General features: G+C 44.1%; 1 protein-coding gene across 1 annotated transcript in view; it reads right to left on the reverse strand.

Moving 5' to 3' along the window:
• Positions 1-19,766, reverse strand: part of efcab6 (EF-hand calcium binding domain 6) — a 42,215-nt gene that overhangs the window by 19,875 nt on the left and 2,574 nt on the right. The window contains exons 3-10 of the mRNA XM_074626021.1: positions 16,873-16,979; positions 16,676-16,736; positions 4,741-4,877; positions 3,260-3,378; positions 2,378-2,493; positions 1,841-1,989; positions 1,561-1,668; positions 276-372 (exon numbers count right to left, since the gene is read on the reverse strand). Coding sequence (XP_074482122.1) covers positions 276-372; positions 1,561-1,668; positions 1,841-1,989; positions 2,378-2,493; positions 3,260-3,378; positions 4,741-4,877; positions 16,676-16,736; positions 16,873-16,979 — 894 coding nt within the window. The remainder of the gene's footprint in view (positions 1-275; positions 373-1,560; positions 1,669-1,840; positions 1,990-2,377; positions 2,494-3,259; positions 3,379-4,740; positions 4,878-16,675; positions 16,737-16,872; positions 16,980-19,766) is intronic.

Here is a 19,766-nt window from a genome sequence, read left to right on the forward strand (position 1 = left end):
GCCATCAAAAAAGCTGCGGATGATGATTGGCTCATCTGTAAAGCTGTCTGGCATTTATATTTAAAGCACACACCTGAGCATGTGCCTTTGTCTCCTTTAGCAATCTGCTGAGATTACTCCCCTGTGTCCTGTCTGATCACAATCTAAACCACTTCGGTCTTGTCTGTTACTACAGTTTTTGTAAAGGCTGTGCTAATAAGGATGGGAGGGGGGTTTGAAAGCATTTCAGTGAGTCTCTTGAACAAGTAGGAGCTCCACTTTATTTACTTCCTGACTCCTACCGTGTCCAGCAGGTGGAAAATCTCTTTCAGTCGAGGGTAAAAGTCCCGGAGATGCAAGTTGTCTTCTTCTGGGACGGGCTGCTCCGAGGCCCTGAGAGAGGAGATGAAAAGGAAAGATGACAAATCAGAATATATATATTGTATGTATGGCCGTGAATTCCTCATAATTCTAAACACCTCTTCCTGACCAGTAACCAGCGCTTCACCTCGTCGTCACCTCAAGTTCAGTTTGTGTGTAAAATGATCTGTAATGATCTGCCAGCTCAAGACCTTGAAAGGTCGCTATACTGTCTTTAACTTCACTAATTTCTTTAACGTATTAACGCAACTTGTGATTTTAAGGTTGTAGCGGCTCAGTTTTAGAGCTAGAGTGAAGATACTGGCATCACATGAAACTAGAAAACCTGATGAATCCATCGGTACCAACCATGTCATACTAGCTGGTCACGAAGGAGGTTAAATAACGCTCCAAACTTGCTGCTAAATTTTGTCGAGGAAAAACTGTCATGTCCATTTTCAAAGGGGTCCCTTGACCTCTGACCTCCAGATGTGTGAATGTAAATGGGTTCTATGGGTACCCACGAGTCTCCCCTTTACAGACATGCCCACTTTATGATAATCACATGCAGTTTGGGGCAAGTCATAGTCAAGTCAGCACACTGACACACTGACAGCTGTTGCTGCCTGTTGGGCTGCAGTTTGCCATGTTATGATGTGAGCATATTGTTTTATGCTAAATGCAGTACCTGTGAGGGTTTCTGGATCAATATCTGTCATTGTTTTGTGTTGTTCATTGATTTACAATAATAAATATATACATACATTTGCAATAAAGCAGCATATTCGTCCACTCCCATGTTGATGAGAGGATTAAATACTTGACAAATCTCCCTTTAAGGTTCATTTTGAACAGATAAATGATTGATTTGCGATTAAATATTTGAATAGATTGACAGCCCTAACACAATATTATTAAAACTGCCTTTACAGTGGAGATAACATTACATTTTCATACATATACACGGTTGGTTTTGTTAATTCCAGTAAAGTTGATCCAGACAAGATGACTACATCCTCAACCATGTTGACAAAAAGAGAGAACGGCTGCTTTACTTTCTGCAATTCTATGAACAGAAAGTAAGAAGAGTAATATGGAGCCGCAGATGGCTGGAAAATGCAGACAATATGGTCGGTCTGTTCTGCAGCGAAGTTCAGTTTTATATCACAGCAGACTCATGAACAATGTGAAAATGGCTAAAAGACGTCGTCTCAAACCGACCCGCTGTCGGTGTGAAGGTTTGCGTCGCCCTCGTCTTTGACCTCACGGCTCAGGAAGTGGCCCAAGAAGTGTTTCCACCTCACCGGCCCCGTTGCTCTCACACCGTAACTGCAAACACACACAAAAATCCATACGCATGCATGAAAAATACATTACACAGAATAGATGATGGCGAGATTTCAAGAGTGAAAGGGGTGGAGAGGAGAGGAGAGGGGTGAGGCAGAGCAGGTTGGTCGAAAGAGGGAAGAAGAAAAGATAAATAAAATATATCTTCCCCTACCAGCTGGTCAGCTTCTGGAAGGAGTGAGGGTTCATGGGAAATATAAAGCTGCTGAGAACGGCCCTGAGGACTTCCTGTTTCACCAGGCCAGAGCGGGTGGTGTCAAAGGCCTGCAGCGCTTGCCACACCGGGGTCGAGTTCACGCACATCTGACGGATGGAAGATGTACAAACATTCATATTTTAGAGACTTATTTCTCTCCTCGATAAAGACAGGAAGTGAGTCATCTCCGGCTACGGTTGCCATGGAGAACATCCCAGAGGATGCTGAGAGAGAAGAGCCGTCCCCGACTCTCCGCCGCCTTTCCCGCAAATTAGTCGTGATTAACACAATAACTCGGGAGCTGATTTTTCCGGGCAAACATTTTAATTAGAAGTGTTCCTTTGCCGTTTGCATCCTGACGCGCCACTTAGAGCCAATTTAGCCCCTCCGTCTTCAAAAGAGGATAATGCAGGGAGAGAAGGCCAGATGGTGACATGCAAACAGGAGGGGGGGGGGGGATAAAACACACACAGAGTCATTCAGACAAGTCCGTACCTTGTCGTAGAAGAGAGTCTGCAGCTTCCTGTGAGGCAGGACGGACGGGGCGTCGTCAGATCTCTGCTTCCTCCGTCTGACTCCCTCGGGTGGAGTCGTCCCTCGGCTGGACACTTCTACACAACGACAACGATCTTTAGAATAACTCCTGATTCTAGTATCTACTTTACAAATATGGTCAAAAGAGTTTGAGACTAGATTTCATCAAAAAAGATTTTGTATCTGACAGGCTGAGACCCAGAGAAGAAAAAAATATCCAAAAAACTCTGAAAAATGTCTGAAAAATGTCCAAAGCCATCCATCCTCTGAATGCTCTAGGTCTCTAGTTTGATCCATCCATCCTCTGAGTGCTCTAGGTCTCTAGTTTGATCCATCCATCCTCTGAATGCTCTAGGTCTGTAGTCTGATCCGTCCATCCTCTGAATGCTCTAGGTCTCTAGTCTGATCCATCCATCCTCTGAATGCTCTAGGTCTCTAGTCTGATCCATCCATCCTCTGAATGCTCTAGGTCTCTAGTCTGATCCATCCATCCTCTGAATGCTCTAGGTCTCTAGTTTGATCCATCCATCCTCTGAATGCTCTAGGTCTCTAGTCTGATCCATCCATCCTCTGAATGCTCTAGGTCTCTAGTCTGATCCATCCATCCTCTGAATGCTCTAGGTCTCTAGTTTGATCCATCCATCCTCTGAATGCTCTAGGTCTCTAGTTTGTGACTGTAAAGTTTCATGAGGCTGTGATTATCCTAGAGGTCACCACAGGTCATTTCATACAGTGAGGTCACGTTCACGCTCACTACAATGAAATGGCTACTGGTGGTTATCCTCCTTGTGTTTCCTGCTGGTTCCTCTCCATCATTATCCTCTAAACATTTTGAATCCATACCTATCTTAGTGCAGACTGGAGCAATCTTGAAGTTATGGCTGTCACCAAAGCCCAGCTTGTCCAGGAACAGTTGGTAGGAGATGTTGGATGTGTTATTGGGACTGTAGTGATTCCACAGCCTAGAGGAACAAGCAAGCAGACGCTGGACGTTAAATAAATGGTTCAGTTTCACAGGTGAGCATCCATGTCGATAACGAGATGAGAAAAGAGGTCATGCTTTATCTGTTCTAACACACAGAGAGTGTGTGTGTGTGTGAGAGAGAGAGAGAAAGAGAGAGAGAGAGTCCTGAGCGCTAAAACCAATTAAAGCCATTGAAAATGAACCTGTCACACACAATCCTCTAGAGCCGCGTCAAAATAAAGTTGAGGAGCGTTTCTGGAGTGGATTTGACTGCAGGGCCTCGAAGTTTTAAAAGTCAATTAGCTGCGTCTGAGCATCCCGAGACAAAGGCTGACCACAAAGTTAGCGCCGTAGTGATCTCGTCCTACAGCCGACAAACGACTCCCCACCGCTGGGAATACCGGAAATAGTCGGGACTGTGTCGGCTGCATGTGCACACACGTTAAAAAAAGACAATTTGAATTTGATTATATTCATGCGTACTTTTTTAAGTGTTCAGATATTGGGCTCAGACGTATTGAAACGTGTGAGAGAGAGAGATAGTCTGTGTACATGATATAATACAAAAAAAAACAGTTTAGTTAAAGGTCCCATATCGTGCTCATTTTCAGGTTCATACTTGTATTTTGTGTTTCTACTAGAACATGTGTACATGCTGTGATGTAAAAAAGCCTTTTATTTTCCTCATACTGTCTTCCTGAATAAACCTGTATTCACCCTCCGTCTGAAACGCTCCGTTTTTAGTGCATTTCAACGTGTGTGTAATTCTCCGTATATTGAGCGTTGTCCGGTCTGGGTCTTCTCCGTGTTTTCATCTCAGAATTTTAACCCTTTCACAGTGAGTTTTCAGTTCATGAAAGTTAATTATAACCTTTTTGGTTGCCTTAAAAATGTCTTTATTCTACTCCAACCTCTCGTTTCACTTCTGGTTGCAAAAAAAAAACAAGATGGCGACGGCCAAAATGCCATACTTGGAGCTTCAAAACGTCAGTCCACGAACCAACGGGTGACGTCACGGTGACTACGTCCACTTCTTACACACCGTCTATGGCTTAGATCCTTAAATACACCTCAGCTCACTTTTAAAGGTCCCATGAAATCGATCTGAGGTAGATGTTGGGAAGAAATACTTGGTTATTAGTTAAACTAGGGATTAATACGGGCTGGAGGTGTTCATTAAAGGAATACATTTGTTTGTACGCTTACTTATTGCTAACTACCTGATTGTTGTTCACTAAGCAGTCAACCAGTCCATGTGGGATGTGTTTTTGGACCTTTTTGCATGGCGGCTGCACAGATCTGATGTGCGATCATTGTGTCAAACTGTGTCAGATGTTGTGTACCACAGACCCCCCCGAACCTCTGAAACTCCTTGTCTGTCAGCTGGTTGCAGTAGTTGTCCAGGATGCGGCGGAACTCGTGCCGTTGGATGTGTCCTTCTCGGTTGTAGTCAAACAGGCCGAACACTCTGATCACGGTCCTCAGGCTGCCTCCAATCTGCAGAGGGGGGTTCACACACAGTGATTGACAGCAGCAGCAACACTATACACCTCGGCGGCGCCGGTGAACTCCTGAACCCGAGCGACTTGTGAGGCTCGGCTCGCCGGGAGCTTTTCATCTCGTGGTGAACATGGTTATTGACACGCCTGCCTTGATCTGTGGAAGCCCCGGTCTGTTCCCAGAAGTGCCGACAACTGACGAGGGAGCAAAGAGGAGATGCAAAGACGGCTCGTAGACAGATGAAATAGAGAGAGGAGACGGAGGAGGGAGGGCGCTGAGAGGGGGATTATGGGTCAGCGAAGCACAGACGGAGAGGTTTATGGTTTAGAACGGCAGCGTGAAATGGATGTGCTCCTGTGTTTCAGGACTGAACTTTGGGAAATGTACTTACAGGATATCTTCTCATTACTACACTGAAGTAGCCAATAGATGTTTTCATTTACAAAGCTTAAATTAGCAGTTGTTCCAGCTGCAGTGAGGATATTTCTGGGACCATCACTTTGGTCCAGACTGAAATATCTCAAAAACTATTGGATGGATTGATGTTAAATTTGGTACAGATATCCACCTGTGACCAGAGGATGAATTCTAGTGAGTTTGGTGACTTTTCCTCTAGCACCAACGTGAGGTTGAAATTAAGTGATTTGGGGTAAAATGTCTCAACAACTACCGGATAAATTGCCACATTCAGACATGTATGTTCTCCTCAGGCTGAAATGTAATTGGTGATCCCCTGAGCTTTCATCTAGTGTCATCATCAAGTCAATATTTCTATTCGTCCAATACTTTGGTTTATTTCCCATCAGCCTCAGCTACTTTATTTTCTGGGGATATTTCTGGGATACACATATAACTTTAATGTTAAAGGTTTGAAGTACATCACCGTTTCTATAGACACCATTTTATCTACAGTATGCTGATGAAAATAGATTACAAAAGTATGTCACGATCAAATTCACATGACAACTTGACAGCTCGTTAATTGCTGGGCTAATGAGAATTTAGTCTAAAAACAAGGTCAAAAAGTGCTGAAAAACAACTTTCATAGATCATCATGTGACACTGAAACCCGGGTATATCAGCTCCTTAAGGTGGGGAGGCCTTACTTACAGCCACGGTATCAGCCGTGTCGTATTAAAGACTTTATATTTTACTCAGGATTCAGAGTGAGTTTTTTTCTTGTTTGCCTTTTAAAAGCAGAATCTGTTTACATTAATTAATCCCATGTGCAAAATACAAAACAATTATATTCCACCTCATGTTTCCAGCCCCGTCTCCTAAAAATGTTGGCTCTTCAAGGCCACCATACTCCATTGACGAAAACAGTAATTTTACCTCTCAGAACACACCAGCAACATTACTACAGTTTCGATGTCTATCTGTAGAAAATGTTACGGAGATGAAAAAAAAAAGTAAAGACTCATTTTTAAATCAACACTTCCTGCTTTCATTTCAAAATAAAAGCCCTCGAGCATTTTTTTCTGTGGATAGAAATCCTTCATTTGTTAACATACGGCTTTTATTCTGAAATATGTGCCGGACAGTGTTGTAGAACATGCAGTGACTTGGAGAGCTCCATGAATGAATATAGTACGGAGTTTTAATTATGGATTATTACTATTATTTACAAATTTCCACACGTTTCTTAACCTTTCTCTGTCTAAAATAAATATAAATGATATTTATAATTAAATGAAATGCCCATTAAAAGGCAAACTCTATGTAGAAAGAAAGGGCTGACAGCAGCAGCAGGAACGCAGCAGACACGCAGCTGGTGTGAAAACCCGACGCGTGAATCACGCAGCTGGTGTGAACACCCGACGCGTGAATCACGCAGCCACCACGCCACGCAGCCGCCACGCGCTCCTGACGTTCCTGGTGTGTTCCAGGCTTAAGAGTAGAGTGCTGTAGTCTTTGCTTTCTGTTCGAGTGCAACTTGTTGGCATAGACAAAAGTGACGTGAGGCGACGTAACAGTCGTCCTTCATCGCAGCTAGTTCTTTGATGTCGGCTCGGTGTGTCTGGGCCTTTAGAGGCAAACCAATATACGAGTCTAACTGTGACTGACACAGTGAGCAGTCCAGGATCAGAGCTACAGGCACAAAGAGATTACATACATGTGTAATTTGGAACACCCTCACTCTCTGGGAAGCTGCTTGATGAGGGTTTGGATCAGGTTAACATTGTTGGAGCTCAGTCGCAGTCAGTCGGAGTGAGCGAGCGAGCGCCCCAGCCAAGTCCAGCTCCGTCCCGCCTTCCAATGTCTCCACCAGCTTCGCTCCGTAGCTCCGGGGCGCCGCCGCGCTAACCACGGAGGAACAAGAGCAGAGAGATACTAAATATACCCCCGGTGACTCTTGGGTAATCAGAGTCTTCTGTCGCCCAGAGAAGTCTCCGTCTAATTGCACTCTGATTAGACGAGCTGCCAAGTCTCTCAGTGAGAGGCGTGGAGGGAGCCCTCCCTCTCATGTGCACGTTGCGCTGACATTGTCTCCACAAAGACACGAAATAGAGCAGATGGAGTAAAGTCGAGCAAATAATACACAAGATGCTGACCTCTGGAACGGTTACGCTTCACTCTCTCCTGCACCAGACTAGGTTGTGTTTCTGTAAATCCAGATTTGCACGTCTCTTTTGAATCACAAGGGGCTTTTTTTTTGTACACCGCAGTACAACTTTGAAGATCTCCACTTTTTGTAATCCTTAACAACTTCAGCTACCGTTCAAGCTTTCCTTACAAGCATAACAATTAGCCCCGCATTTACACCACCTTTCATTCTGCCAGAGTCAGGGGGGGAAAGAGAAGAGGCGCTCCACAGCAGCCCGTGCGTTTAAAAAAAGATCAAATGAAAGTGAATTTATTAAAGACAGATATAAATATGATTCTCTCGCTCCCTCCCTCCCTCCCTCCCTCGCGCTCCAACTTAGAGGATTCTGTGCTAATTAGAAATGTGTTAAAATCACAAAGGAGATAGAGAGGAGATCATACGGTATTAATGAACAGAGACAGAGGGATATCATCCAATCTCCATCTCTATCTCCATCTCATCTCTCCCTCTGCACACACTCCCCCCTCTCTCCTTTTATCTGCCTTTGTTTCCTCCTCTTCTCAATTCCCCTCGCAAACTTTGTTTCCCTTTTCTTTCTTCCCCTTTTGTCTTTGCCTCCCTCTGCCTTTTTTTCTCCTACAAATTCCTTGATAATCTATTTTTTTTATCTCCAATTTCCCCCCCTTTTCTTTCTTCTCTTTTTCCCCCCTCTCTCTCTCCGCTCCCCCCATCCTTCGGCGGTGCCAGCGCTCCATTAGGCAGCTGTGTTCTGGTTGGCGTGGTTGGAGGCCTGGCGCTGTGCCGCTCTCGGAGTGTCTCAGCAGCCCTCGCCCATCCGTCTGCCCACCCAGCCCCATGGTCCTTAATTAATGAAAGCTCTGTTGTTTTTGTTTACCGGCCTGTTATATGCTAATCCAGCGAGCCCTGCGTGTGCACGCCCGTCCTTCCTTCCATGTCTGCTTGTTACCCTCTCAGCTGATTAGCATGAACAGCCGTGACCCGATGTCGGGTCTGATAGCCATTTGATCACTGTGTGTATTCTGTTGCCTTTTAAAGGGTCAGTTCACACAAATGGCCAAAGAACATATTTTCTCCCTCATCTCTAGTAGGGCTGCACAATCAATCGTATATTAATCGCGATCACGATTTTGGCTTCCCACAATTAAATGAACATGATCATCTGCGATATTGACGCACATTTTCACACCTGCCGCCGCTACATGATAGTTTTACCTCGGCATACAGCAGCACAGAGAGCGACGTAACAGCCAGACTGAGGGTTTGGGGGTTTTTGTTCTGTTCTTTATATGCTGTGCGTCACAAATTAATTTCCATTCAGCTCCATTGTATAGAGTGGCAAAGTGGGAGGGTTATTTCAGGCATTCAGGGTTCTGAAAGTAAAAGTCTTGTTCATTTCCTGCGTGTTATAGGTGACATTTGGAGCAATCCAAGCCTAGCTGAGTCATCAAAGATAAACAACTGACTCTTTCAGTCAAGGTACAAGACTGTGTACAAACTAGAATTACTGCCTCCATGTCTGTCCCAAACGTCATCACTTCGTAATTTTATCCTGTTAGACATTTGTATGAAATTGTCATAATTAGCATACGAATTCTTGGGTTTTGGCCAAAAATGTGTTTTGTGAGGTCACAATGACCTTTGACCACCAAATTCCAAGTGGATGCCAGATATAATACAATTCCCTCCAGACATTCCTGCGATATTGCTTTCACAAAAATGGGATGGACGTGTGGTCAAGGACATGAAAACAAATTCAGATTTATTTTTAAATCAACACTTCCCGCTTTTATTTCAAAATAAAAGCCCCCAAGCGTTTTGTTTTTTCTGTGGACAGAATTCCTGCATTTGTTAACACGAGGCTTTGTAATATATGTAAGGACAGTGATGTAGAACATGCAGTGACTTGCAGGGCTCCATGAATGAATATAGTACAAATGAGCACACGTTTATTAACATTTTTCTGTCTAAAATAAATATAAATGACATTAATAATGAAATGAAATGGCCCTTATGAAATGCAAACTCTATGTAGAAAGAAAGAGGTGACCGCAGCAGAAACGCTGCTGGTGTGGACGACACACGCGTGAGACACGCAGCAGTTCAGCGAAGCAGCCGTCACGCACTGCTCACGCGGGCAATCTGGCCCAAGCTTTGGAAACTGGAAGTTAAGAGACAAACCGGAAACCGAACAACAAAAGAAATGGGCAGGGTTGACTGGACTGGACTGGGTTGATATTGAAATGTCCAGAAAATGTTGCCTTTGTATTTTTGCCTCTGAATTAAAGTACATAAATTAATAAAAAAGATTGTTTAGACACGGCTGAGTTCATGTGACACTATCAGATCTCTAAACTGGTTTGCTTAATTCAGCCGACCTGTTTAAATACAGGAAAACGTCTTCAATAATTCATTAAGCATGAAACCTTCTCAGCTGGGCGTCATTAGAGGGATGATTAATGACTAATGTGATGTGTTTGCACTTACAGCCTCCCGCCTCACCTGCATGTTTGTGTTAGCAAAAAGTGTTTGACTCGGCAGCAGGTACGGAAGGTTAAAGGGGTCAACTTTTTTTCATTCAGACAAAACGAAACCTAAACTTGTGGATGCTAAAGCCACCAAATAAAACTCTGATGAAAGAGGAAACCTGCATCGTAGAACATGACAGGATATCCGGGTTATAATAACTAACTAATCGTCTTGTGTCGGCACATAATTCTGACATTATTTAGTGTCACACACGAAGCTGGATTTCAGTATTTCCAGTCAAACCGTGCCGACTTGTAAACAGTGTGTAACGACACGGCTTTAAAAAGACACTCGACTCTCCTCTCTCTGTCAGCCGGAGCTGCTTGCTCTAACCTTTCCTGTCACTATGAATTATGGGAAGGAGACGAACAGAGGGATGGGACGGCTCTCTGAAGAGGAGGGATGAAAGAGGGAGAGAAAGAGACGGAGAGTTGGAGGGGAATGAAGGGAGACAGTCGGATCACAAACGGGAGCGGAAGAGGAGAAAACGCTAAGTGACAGAGGGAGCGTGAGGAGAGGAGAGGAGGAAAGAGAGAGAAAAGCGAGAGAGGAGATCAGACGGCGATCATAAGAGAGCGCCAGAGATGAACTTTCTTTTGTCTGTCAATTAGAGGGCTAATTTCTCTCTGGTTGGGCTCCAGAGTGCCAGAGACGGGCGGCATTAAAGTGGAGCTCAGAGGGATAATAAGCGGCTCTGGGACCGTTCTGCTGCTGTCGCTCACTATCCAAACATTAGTATTACAAAGGCGCCGCATAACCTCAACAACACGGAGGGTCTACGAGAGGGCTTCCCAGGAATACTGGGCTCCTGAAATAGATGCAGATAAAGACCACACCCCCCCCCCCATTAGATGAAGATGTACTCCTGGGAATCCCCACATGGGAGGCTTCCTGCTGTCGTGGTGGTGTGTTCAGGAACTGCTCATGAAAGGGACAACTAGTAAGAGACATTTTTATGGGCCAGACACATGCCGCGTCTTTTGCACGCTCAAATCCATTGTTGTCAACGTAGACGTGCGGCAGGCGCGCTCAAACGTGGGAGTGACGGCATGACGACTGCGCTCCGAGATAAAAATAGTTCAACGTTTGGAACGCTGCAGCGCGCACCGCATGTCATGTGACGAGGAACAACCAATCACAGCCGTCAGGTATCTTTTTCTTCCTTCTTCCTGCAAGTTAATCATTTTAGTGCAGGGCTACCCAGAGCTTTACGATCCGCCCCACCGACTACTTTACTTGTCTCTCCCTTTCTGTCCGAGGACGTCACGACATGCCGTTGAAAGGTCAGACACACGGACACAGAGAAATCAAGTGTAAAGTTACTGTGAGGGATTTACGGTGCTGGACATGCATTTAACTTTGTTTTGATTGTGTTTAGTTTAGTCGGTGAAGCTTTTACTGCTAAATTACCGCAACTCCATCATCATCGTCATTAGAGCACGCAGGTTTTGGTTGCTCAGTAACGGCAGGCGCAACCTGCCAAGCACATTTGAAAGAGAAAAAAAGAGGCACAGCTGGCGTTTTCTGCGTCTTTTTAGACGTGGCATGTGTACGGCCCCTAACACATTCCCTTAACTCATATATTCGTTGAAAATATAGATTGTTATTGTAGTTACACACACTTGGCGGGTGTATTTCTGGGGACCAGAGGGACGTGTGGCTTGGAAGTTGGTGCAACGTGGACATGTGACACGTTCAATATGAATAAACTTTGAATAAACAAGCTTTATTATTTTATGTGACTTTGGTTAGGTTTAGTGAAAGATCATGGTTTAGGATAAGATAAGATGTTAAAATAAGGCTCTTAGTTAAGGTTAGGGAAACACCGTTGTTCAGGTTACAGGTACTACTTTGTTGAGGTTCATCGTCAAAGTTCCAGTTGTTGTTTTAAAAACAATTGTTGACTCATCCATAAACAACCTTCTCCTTACGAGGACTACGCTCTATATTAACGTCACCTGACTTCCTCCTTTGTTCCCGTCATAATTACCACGCCCACTAGAGTTCTTAGAGGACTGACGCTGTAGTTTTTCTCGGACAGTCTCCTTGCATTACATGCTCAGGAGCTCAGGCACCCATGGATAATGTTGAGCATCCAGGGGGAAATGTGGATTGGCCATATCAGGAGAAAACGTAACGCTGTCCAATTAAGGTAAATAGAAGATTACACACAGTTTTATCTACGGGCTTAACCTGCATCCATCCCTATATTAAAATCTCTTGGTTGTAGTCATACAGAACAGTTTTTAATAGCATGTAATGCGGAGACGTTTAAGATCGACAGCTAGTCAAAGAGCTCATAAAGTATGTATTTCTCAAAGTGGCAGATTCAGACAGACAAAGATTAGTTACAACTTCCCAAAAGAAAATGGGATTAAAATGACAGAAGAAACATCAAGTCATCCGTCACAGAAGAGACAGAAATGTGATTGAATGTCGGTCCGGCCTTCGTTGTCTTTAACACCGTTCAGCTGCTGCTTGACTGTTTCAGCTGAACACAAAAAGATCCCACCTGTCTGAAAAGTTCTGGTCTGTTTCACAGTGTTCCAACTTTACAAAGCTTTTATTCCATCAGAATAGAGCGTTCATTTAGACGTTCATTTAGATGCATCGTGATAGAAGGACTCTCTATTGAATAAAGTGGAGTGATTAGAGTTTATTTTTGGGGGGATTTTTACAGAGAGAGAGATACAACAAGGCTGCCTGGCTGAACTCCAACAGGTGATGTTACGGTTCATGGTCAGCATCCTAACCTCTAAGTTAAAGGGGAGATTTTCTGACTTTGCCATTTTTTCATGCACACTTAAAGCTCATTTTTAAATTCAACATGCATCAGTTTCTTATTATCATGTAGCCCTTAAAGGACCAGTGTGGGAACAATTATCTATAATCTATTGGCAGAAATGGAATATAATATTAATACGTATGTTTTCTTTAGTGTATAATCACCTGATAATAAGAATCGTTGTTTTTCCGTTAGCTTAGAATGAGTCGTTTATATCTATATAGGGATCAGGTCCTCTTAGCGGAGTCTGCCGTGTTGCACTACTATGTTTCTACAGTAGCCCAGAACGGACAAACCAAACTCTGTCAGCTTTTCCTGCTTGGGCCGGAGTCGATAACGTTACTCGCTCTCGTCACCGCCGCTCTCTCTCTCTCTTGCTTCACCACTCACTTAGAACACTAACACTCCAGAGAGGGACGTTCGCGTTTTCGCGTCGGCCACCGTAGCTCTCCAACACGCTTGGCACGCGGGAGAGGCTTCAGTTGGTTGCAATCTCCTCACCTCACCTCACCGCTAGATACCGCAAGATGATGGTATCGGATTGGTACATAGACTAGAGCGTACTCGCCAATAACGGATCCAAAATTTTGGGCAGTATCGGACACATTTCCGATACTGGTATCGGTGTCAGAACAACTCTAGATTGTGATCTAGGTAGATAAACGATAGCTTCTTGCTAATGTCATTCATTCATTCATTAGCCCTGTTTGAGACCAGCGCTATCCATCGCACCCACATAATTCATTTCGTTTTGTTTCATATTGCGAATTTTTGCAATGAATAGAATAATAGAACGTGACAAGTGTGCAAGGTTTCTGTGCGTAACAATCCCAATCAATCAGGATGTTGTTTTAAGATATTGATGATGATCAGTGTGTGTGGATGCATTGTACAGCATCCTGTCAGATTTAACTCTGCACTAAGATAACACAAGTAATGAACAAAGCCCAGACGCCCAGAGGAGGAGATGAAGACGCAGATGGAGTTAATAAACAGTTGAGCAACATCCTTCATTCCACCCTTGGATGGCTACTTCAGTGTGTGTGTGTGTGTGTGTGTGTGTGTGTGTGTGTTTGTGTGTTGCAGTGATCTTAATTGAATATTGATAAGTGAGGCAAGCACACGGGGTAAACAGCTGTGACTGGTACTTCATCATATGTGTGTGCATCACTCATTATCAGGCCCAGCTGGTCCTCCGAGACGAGTCATCAGACAGTGACCGCACACACACACACACACACACTTTCCTACACTCTCACACTTATTACAGTAATTGACAAACAATTCTGACAGAGATCAAAGTCACCAAAAACTGTGTAGACTGCAGAGAGGGATTCCCCGGTGGCTTTGTTGTTTGTTCAGTAAACAGGCCTCCGAATCTCACATTTATTCATCACAACTTTCCCTCGTCTCGTCCCTCGGAGGGGTCCCTCCCTACCTGGGTGGGCCAGCATCTTCATCCTGTTGCCGTGACAACAGAAGCCATTGTCTTAGTAACGCAAGTCGGACGCAGAGCGTTTAATGGAGACGGATTTAGAAATGACTGGCATTTGTTTGAGTGGAAGGGAAGTGGCGTAGGTAGCGGCTTTACGGTTGCGTCACAGGTCTCCTAGCAACCACAGTTTGGTGCCATGCATGATGGAGGTCCATTGGAGAATTTGGTCTGTGTGTGTATGAATAACGGCTGAATATACTGATGGAAGAAAGACCGGGACGGTGTTATCACTTGTAACCGCCATATGAGAGCAGTGCAGTGCGGCAGCCATGAGCGAATACTTACATGCACTCACATGCACTAAAAGCATGCGCGGCCGGCCCGGCGATGTTAAAGGTCCCATATCGTGCTAATTTTCAGGTTCATACTTGTATTTTGTGTTTCTACTAGAACATATTTACATGCTGTAATGTTAAAAAAAAACTTTATTTTCCTCGTACTGTCTGCCTGAATATACCTGTATTTACCCTCTGTCTGAAATGCTCCGTTTTAGTGCATTTCAACTGAATTGCAATGAAATTGCGTTGCTAGGCAACAGTTGGGGGTCCATGTTTACTTCCTGTCTGCTGATGTTATTCACATACACTGCAACAGGAAATAAACTGGGACACATTTAGAATGTTTACGTTTAAAACCGCGTAATGGTCTAAATATTGTATATTTGTGACATCACAAATCGACAGAAATCCTAACGACTTGTTTCAAACTTGCAGTTTCTGAATACGGGGGCTGTGTGTATTCCTCCGTATGTTGAGCGTTTTGATAGTTTAACAGTATTTATAAAGCACTTAAACCTCCTTTTATAATATGAAAGACATGAAAATCTCACTTTTTATAATATGGGACCTTTAACAAATGAGGAGAAGCTCGGATTACAACACACGCAGTTGGAAAGAGACTTCATTCTCTGCTCAGGTAGACATTACTCTATATCTTTACATAGCGAATCATTGTTTGATGTTATATTAGTGCTCTGGATATCGTATAGAGAACCTTTTAAAGAAAAAACATATGAAACATTGAAGAAATAGAAACTACTTCCACTACTACTACCAAATACTTACAAATAACTATTCTGCACTCAGCAGCAGACGGACCTTCAGCTAGCGAGCGGTTAGCTAGAAAAACTGGACCATAAAAGACAGAATATCTAGGACATACTGTATAAATGTGGTTTGACTATAACTCCAATGATTTTTGTTTATTAAATGAAACGCCCCGACGAGGTTGACTTGTTTCAGTGTGGGTTACTGTGACACCGTCCTGTCTTGTTTCATCGCCCTGTCTCGGTTGTTATCATATTATTGCTTCTAACAGTCCGTCTCTTTGGACACATCTGGACACATCAGGCCGGCTGGTAAGACGAGTAGCAAAAAAAAAACATATGCACAGAAAGAATGTCATGATGAAGAGAGAGGAGGATACGGATGGACTACAGATAAACGTGTATTGTGTCGACAGAAGGATGTGGGCTGAGAGAGCTAGTAACATACAGTTAAACACACTCACACACATATGTATGTCTGCCGTTAGGATTAGGAATGCTCTGATAGCCCCTCGGGCCTCCGTTCATCCACAGATGGGATTTGGTAAATTTTCTGCGTTTCACAACAACATCCACATCCTGGTTTTAATATGTGGAACACAAGCAGCACAAATCCAGACTCAATTCTGTCATGCTTCCTACGTAGAGCCTGAATCCTGAATCCTGCCAGAGCCAGCCACACAAACACATGAATCACCCCCTCACACACGCACACACACACACGCACACACACACACACACACACTCTGAGGAGGCTGTGAGTCATGTTAGTGTTTTAGGTTTCATTCATTTGTCTGTGGCAGAGTGACTTTGCAGCATTGATGGATGTTAAATCAAGAATTCACCCTCACACACTCTCACGCCATCACTCAGGAAGTGATGCATGCGTGTCACGAGTAGGGATGTTACGAGAACCGATACGAGAAGTCGATGTCAAAATTCTAAAAACGTGACGGTACTCGTTTTCTACAGTACCGCCGGTACCGTACGATGCCTGCAGGGTCAGAAATTAACACCCGCCAAGCGCCAAATGCGACTGCTTCTGTCCTCTGCTCTCTGTCGGAGTTTGACACAAACACAACAGCGCCATGCAGCAGCGAGATCCAGAGATGCAAAGATGCTCTATGTTTGAGAAGAGGATTCACTCCAGTGAATGTTATTGGGACTTGCATTTGATTATCTTACACGTAACTCCCCAGATCCACTTTGTTTGAACCAATCCAACAGCATCCATTCAAGTTTCAGGAGAAAACCATGAAGAACTGACGTTATGTGGACAATAAGTACCTCATACAATCCCTATACTGCCAGCAGACTCACTGCTCTTGGGTTAAACAGAGACTCACTGCTCCTGAGTCAAACAGAGAGTACACACCTTCTCTTTGAGATGCTTCTGTATCTCAGACAGGGACCTGGGAGTGTTCTGTGGACCACGCCTGAGAGAAACAAACAGACAATTCAGTTAATTCACGTGCAGCTGCTGCCACCAAACGCCTAGAAACGCAGCGTGGTATTCCTTTGTTTAGAGAGCGTTGTGCTGTGTGGTGCTGGGAAGAAGAGGAGAGCGTGTACCTCACGCTGCTGCTGCTGCTGCAGGCTCTGCGGGCCGGGGGAGCTCGGGGGCTGAACCGCCTCAGAAACTGCATGTAGTCCACCGTTTCACCGCTGCCCTCACACACCTGTACGGCAGCGAGAAACAGAGAGACGTGTGAACAAGAAGCGGAGCCACATACAGGACACAAGATGATGGTGTGGAGCAAGGGTCAGCAACCTTTACTATCAAAACTATAACTAACCTTTACCATCAAAAGAACTGTTTTAGGCAAAAAAGAAATCTGTCTGGAGCCGCAAAACATTTGAGCATTGTGAAGAAGGTAACGCAGTTTATAATCTACAGTGTGTGTATATATATATATACATATATATAGTATATAAGTCTAATGCAGTGAGGGCCAAACAGAGTATTAGGGCCACATTGAGGGAAACAAATTAGAGATTTTCAGAATAAAGTCATAATATTAAGAGAATAAAGTCATAACTTTACGAGAAAAAAGGAAAATAACACGTAAAATTACTACTATATAATATTATTACTTTATTCTCAAAATCTCAGATGTATTTTTTTCCCTGAATGTGGCCCTAATACTCCGTTGTACCGTCGTACCATAGACCTACAACAATGATAAATAAAAATGTAAACAAAAAGCAGTTATTCATTTCCATGTTTAAACCTCCACAGGGAGCCTCTGGAGAGGAGCTGAAGAGACTCAGGTTGCTGACCCCTCATCTGGGGGGGAAACATTACTCCACAGCCAACCTGCACTCAAGCCCAAACTTTCCAAACATTCCAGCACCAGCTTCTGCGATAATGGCACATATTATGGTGTGGTCTCCGTGGAGACGGGAGGTAGCAGCGTGGCGATGTGGCTGGCTGGCGTCAGGTGGGTTGAGCAGTAATTTTCAGGACGAGGCTGTTTGGGGAATACACTAGGTGCCGTTCTCTGGAACGGGACACACCTGGGAAATGCAGCCGCATGCTTTTGTTCTGACCTTGTGCTGTTTTACTACACACACACACACACACACACACACAAACACACCGACACACACACACACACACACATGCACACGCACACACACACACATGGACACACACACACACTTAACAGAAAACTGGTGAAGAGTTGGCACATACCCAAACACACAAAATCAGGGAACTAGTTTCCACAAAAACACACACACACACACACACACACATTCAATCAAGCAGACAAATACTTGGCACACACACACACACACACACACACACACACGTACACCTATTTTGGTGGCTCATAATCAAAGTACAGTCCCTGCTGCCCTGCCCTACATCCTTCCATGGTGTAATCCAGTGCAGCGGTCCCCAGCGGAGCTCCTGGCATTGAGTCTTATTATAGACACCACACCGTCCAATTATCACTGCTATCAGCGGCCACGGAGCGTAACACACAGGTTGGAGGGGGGTGCTCTCCGTGCTCTATATACCTGGGACGGCGTTGTTACACCTGCAGTTCAGTTTGAGGCTGAAGGTGACATGGAGGGCGGAGGCCATAGGACATGTTTTGATGTCTGGACAAAGTCATCATCTATAGGTTAAAGACATAGCTGCTGGTCTTCAGGGCGCGCTCTGCTGCTACGTCACAGGTGGTGTGTGTATATCCAGCCGATCAGACTGTTATCAGGCCATTAAATGGGCGTTATCAGCCTCATAGATGTGGGCCTGCTACACCCACTAGTAGGTCCTTAAAGGGGACATATCGTGCTCATTTTCATGTTCATATTTGTATTTTGGGTTTCTACTAAAACATGTTTTCATGCTTTAATGATCAAAAAACACATTATGTTTCTCATCCTGTCCGTCTGAATATACCTGTATTCACCTTCTGTCTGAAACGCTCCGTTTTAGCTCCTGTCTCTTTAAGAGAAGTCTGCTCTGATTGGCTTGTGAAAAAAATAGGGTGCACCTTTGCCAAAGAACGTATATCGCCAAGAAGTGAAAGTGAAAGTCAATTGTTCGTTCCATTGCAGCAGAGCTACGCTTCCACCATTTTGGACTGAAAGCGACTAACGGACGCCAATAAAACGTCCGTCGTACAAAAGTGAAACAACATTATTTCTATTCTATTGTCGTATTCTACCCAAATGGCCTGTGTTGCACAATAAAATATTATAAATATAATAAGCGTGTTCAGTCCAAAGCAGCAGCTGAAACACCAGAGTTCCATCTCTTTGCTTCTAAACTCTTTGTCCTTTGCAAAGGTAGTTATCAAGCTGTGGTTGATATATTCTAATGAGTCTGCATGTGACATAGGAAGGGGAGCCACATCTGAATGGCTTGTTGAATCACATGTTTTCTGATCTAGACAGCCCACAAAAAAAACTGACTGGGTTGTTTTAATTCACAGTTTGTGGGTTGGGAGGAACTCCAGATACCCAAACGGAGCACAAGCACTGAGAAAGTGAGTTTTTCATGATATGTCCCCTTTAAGATACCGAGTACCGATCTGATACCAGTATTTAATTAATAAGCTGTATGCCTCACTGTGTGGAAGTGACTGGGATCATTCTTGACTTAAACAAAAGATCGGATCGGCCCCATTGTCACTGATATCCGAGCTATTTGAGTCAGTATCGGCACGATATCCGATCCGGTATCGGTGCATCCTTAAACATGTGGGTTTAAATTTAGGCTTTAAATTGCAGAGTGTGTTCCCAAATAGAAAAGGTAGGATGCTGCAACGTTAAAGTTCTAATCACTCTGAATAAACACAGAATAAAAAGATATTCATGGAGGGAGGAGACGGAGCTTGAGCTCTCGTGATGCGGTGGATTTTCTCTGTCTTGTTTCCCTGCATGAGTCTGTCTGTCTGTCTGTCTGTCACTCCGGCTTCTTCTCCTTCATCCGATTTGTCGGCTGTGATTGTCTT

This window comes from Sebastes fasciatus, chromosome 23 (genome assembly GCF_043250625.1).
Source record: "Sebastes fasciatus isolate fSebFas1 chromosome 23, fSebFas1.pri, whole genome shotgun sequence".
NCBI classification, from domain to species: domain Eukaryota; kingdom Metazoa; phylum Chordata; class Actinopteri; order Perciformes; family Sebastidae; genus Sebastes; species Sebastes fasciatus.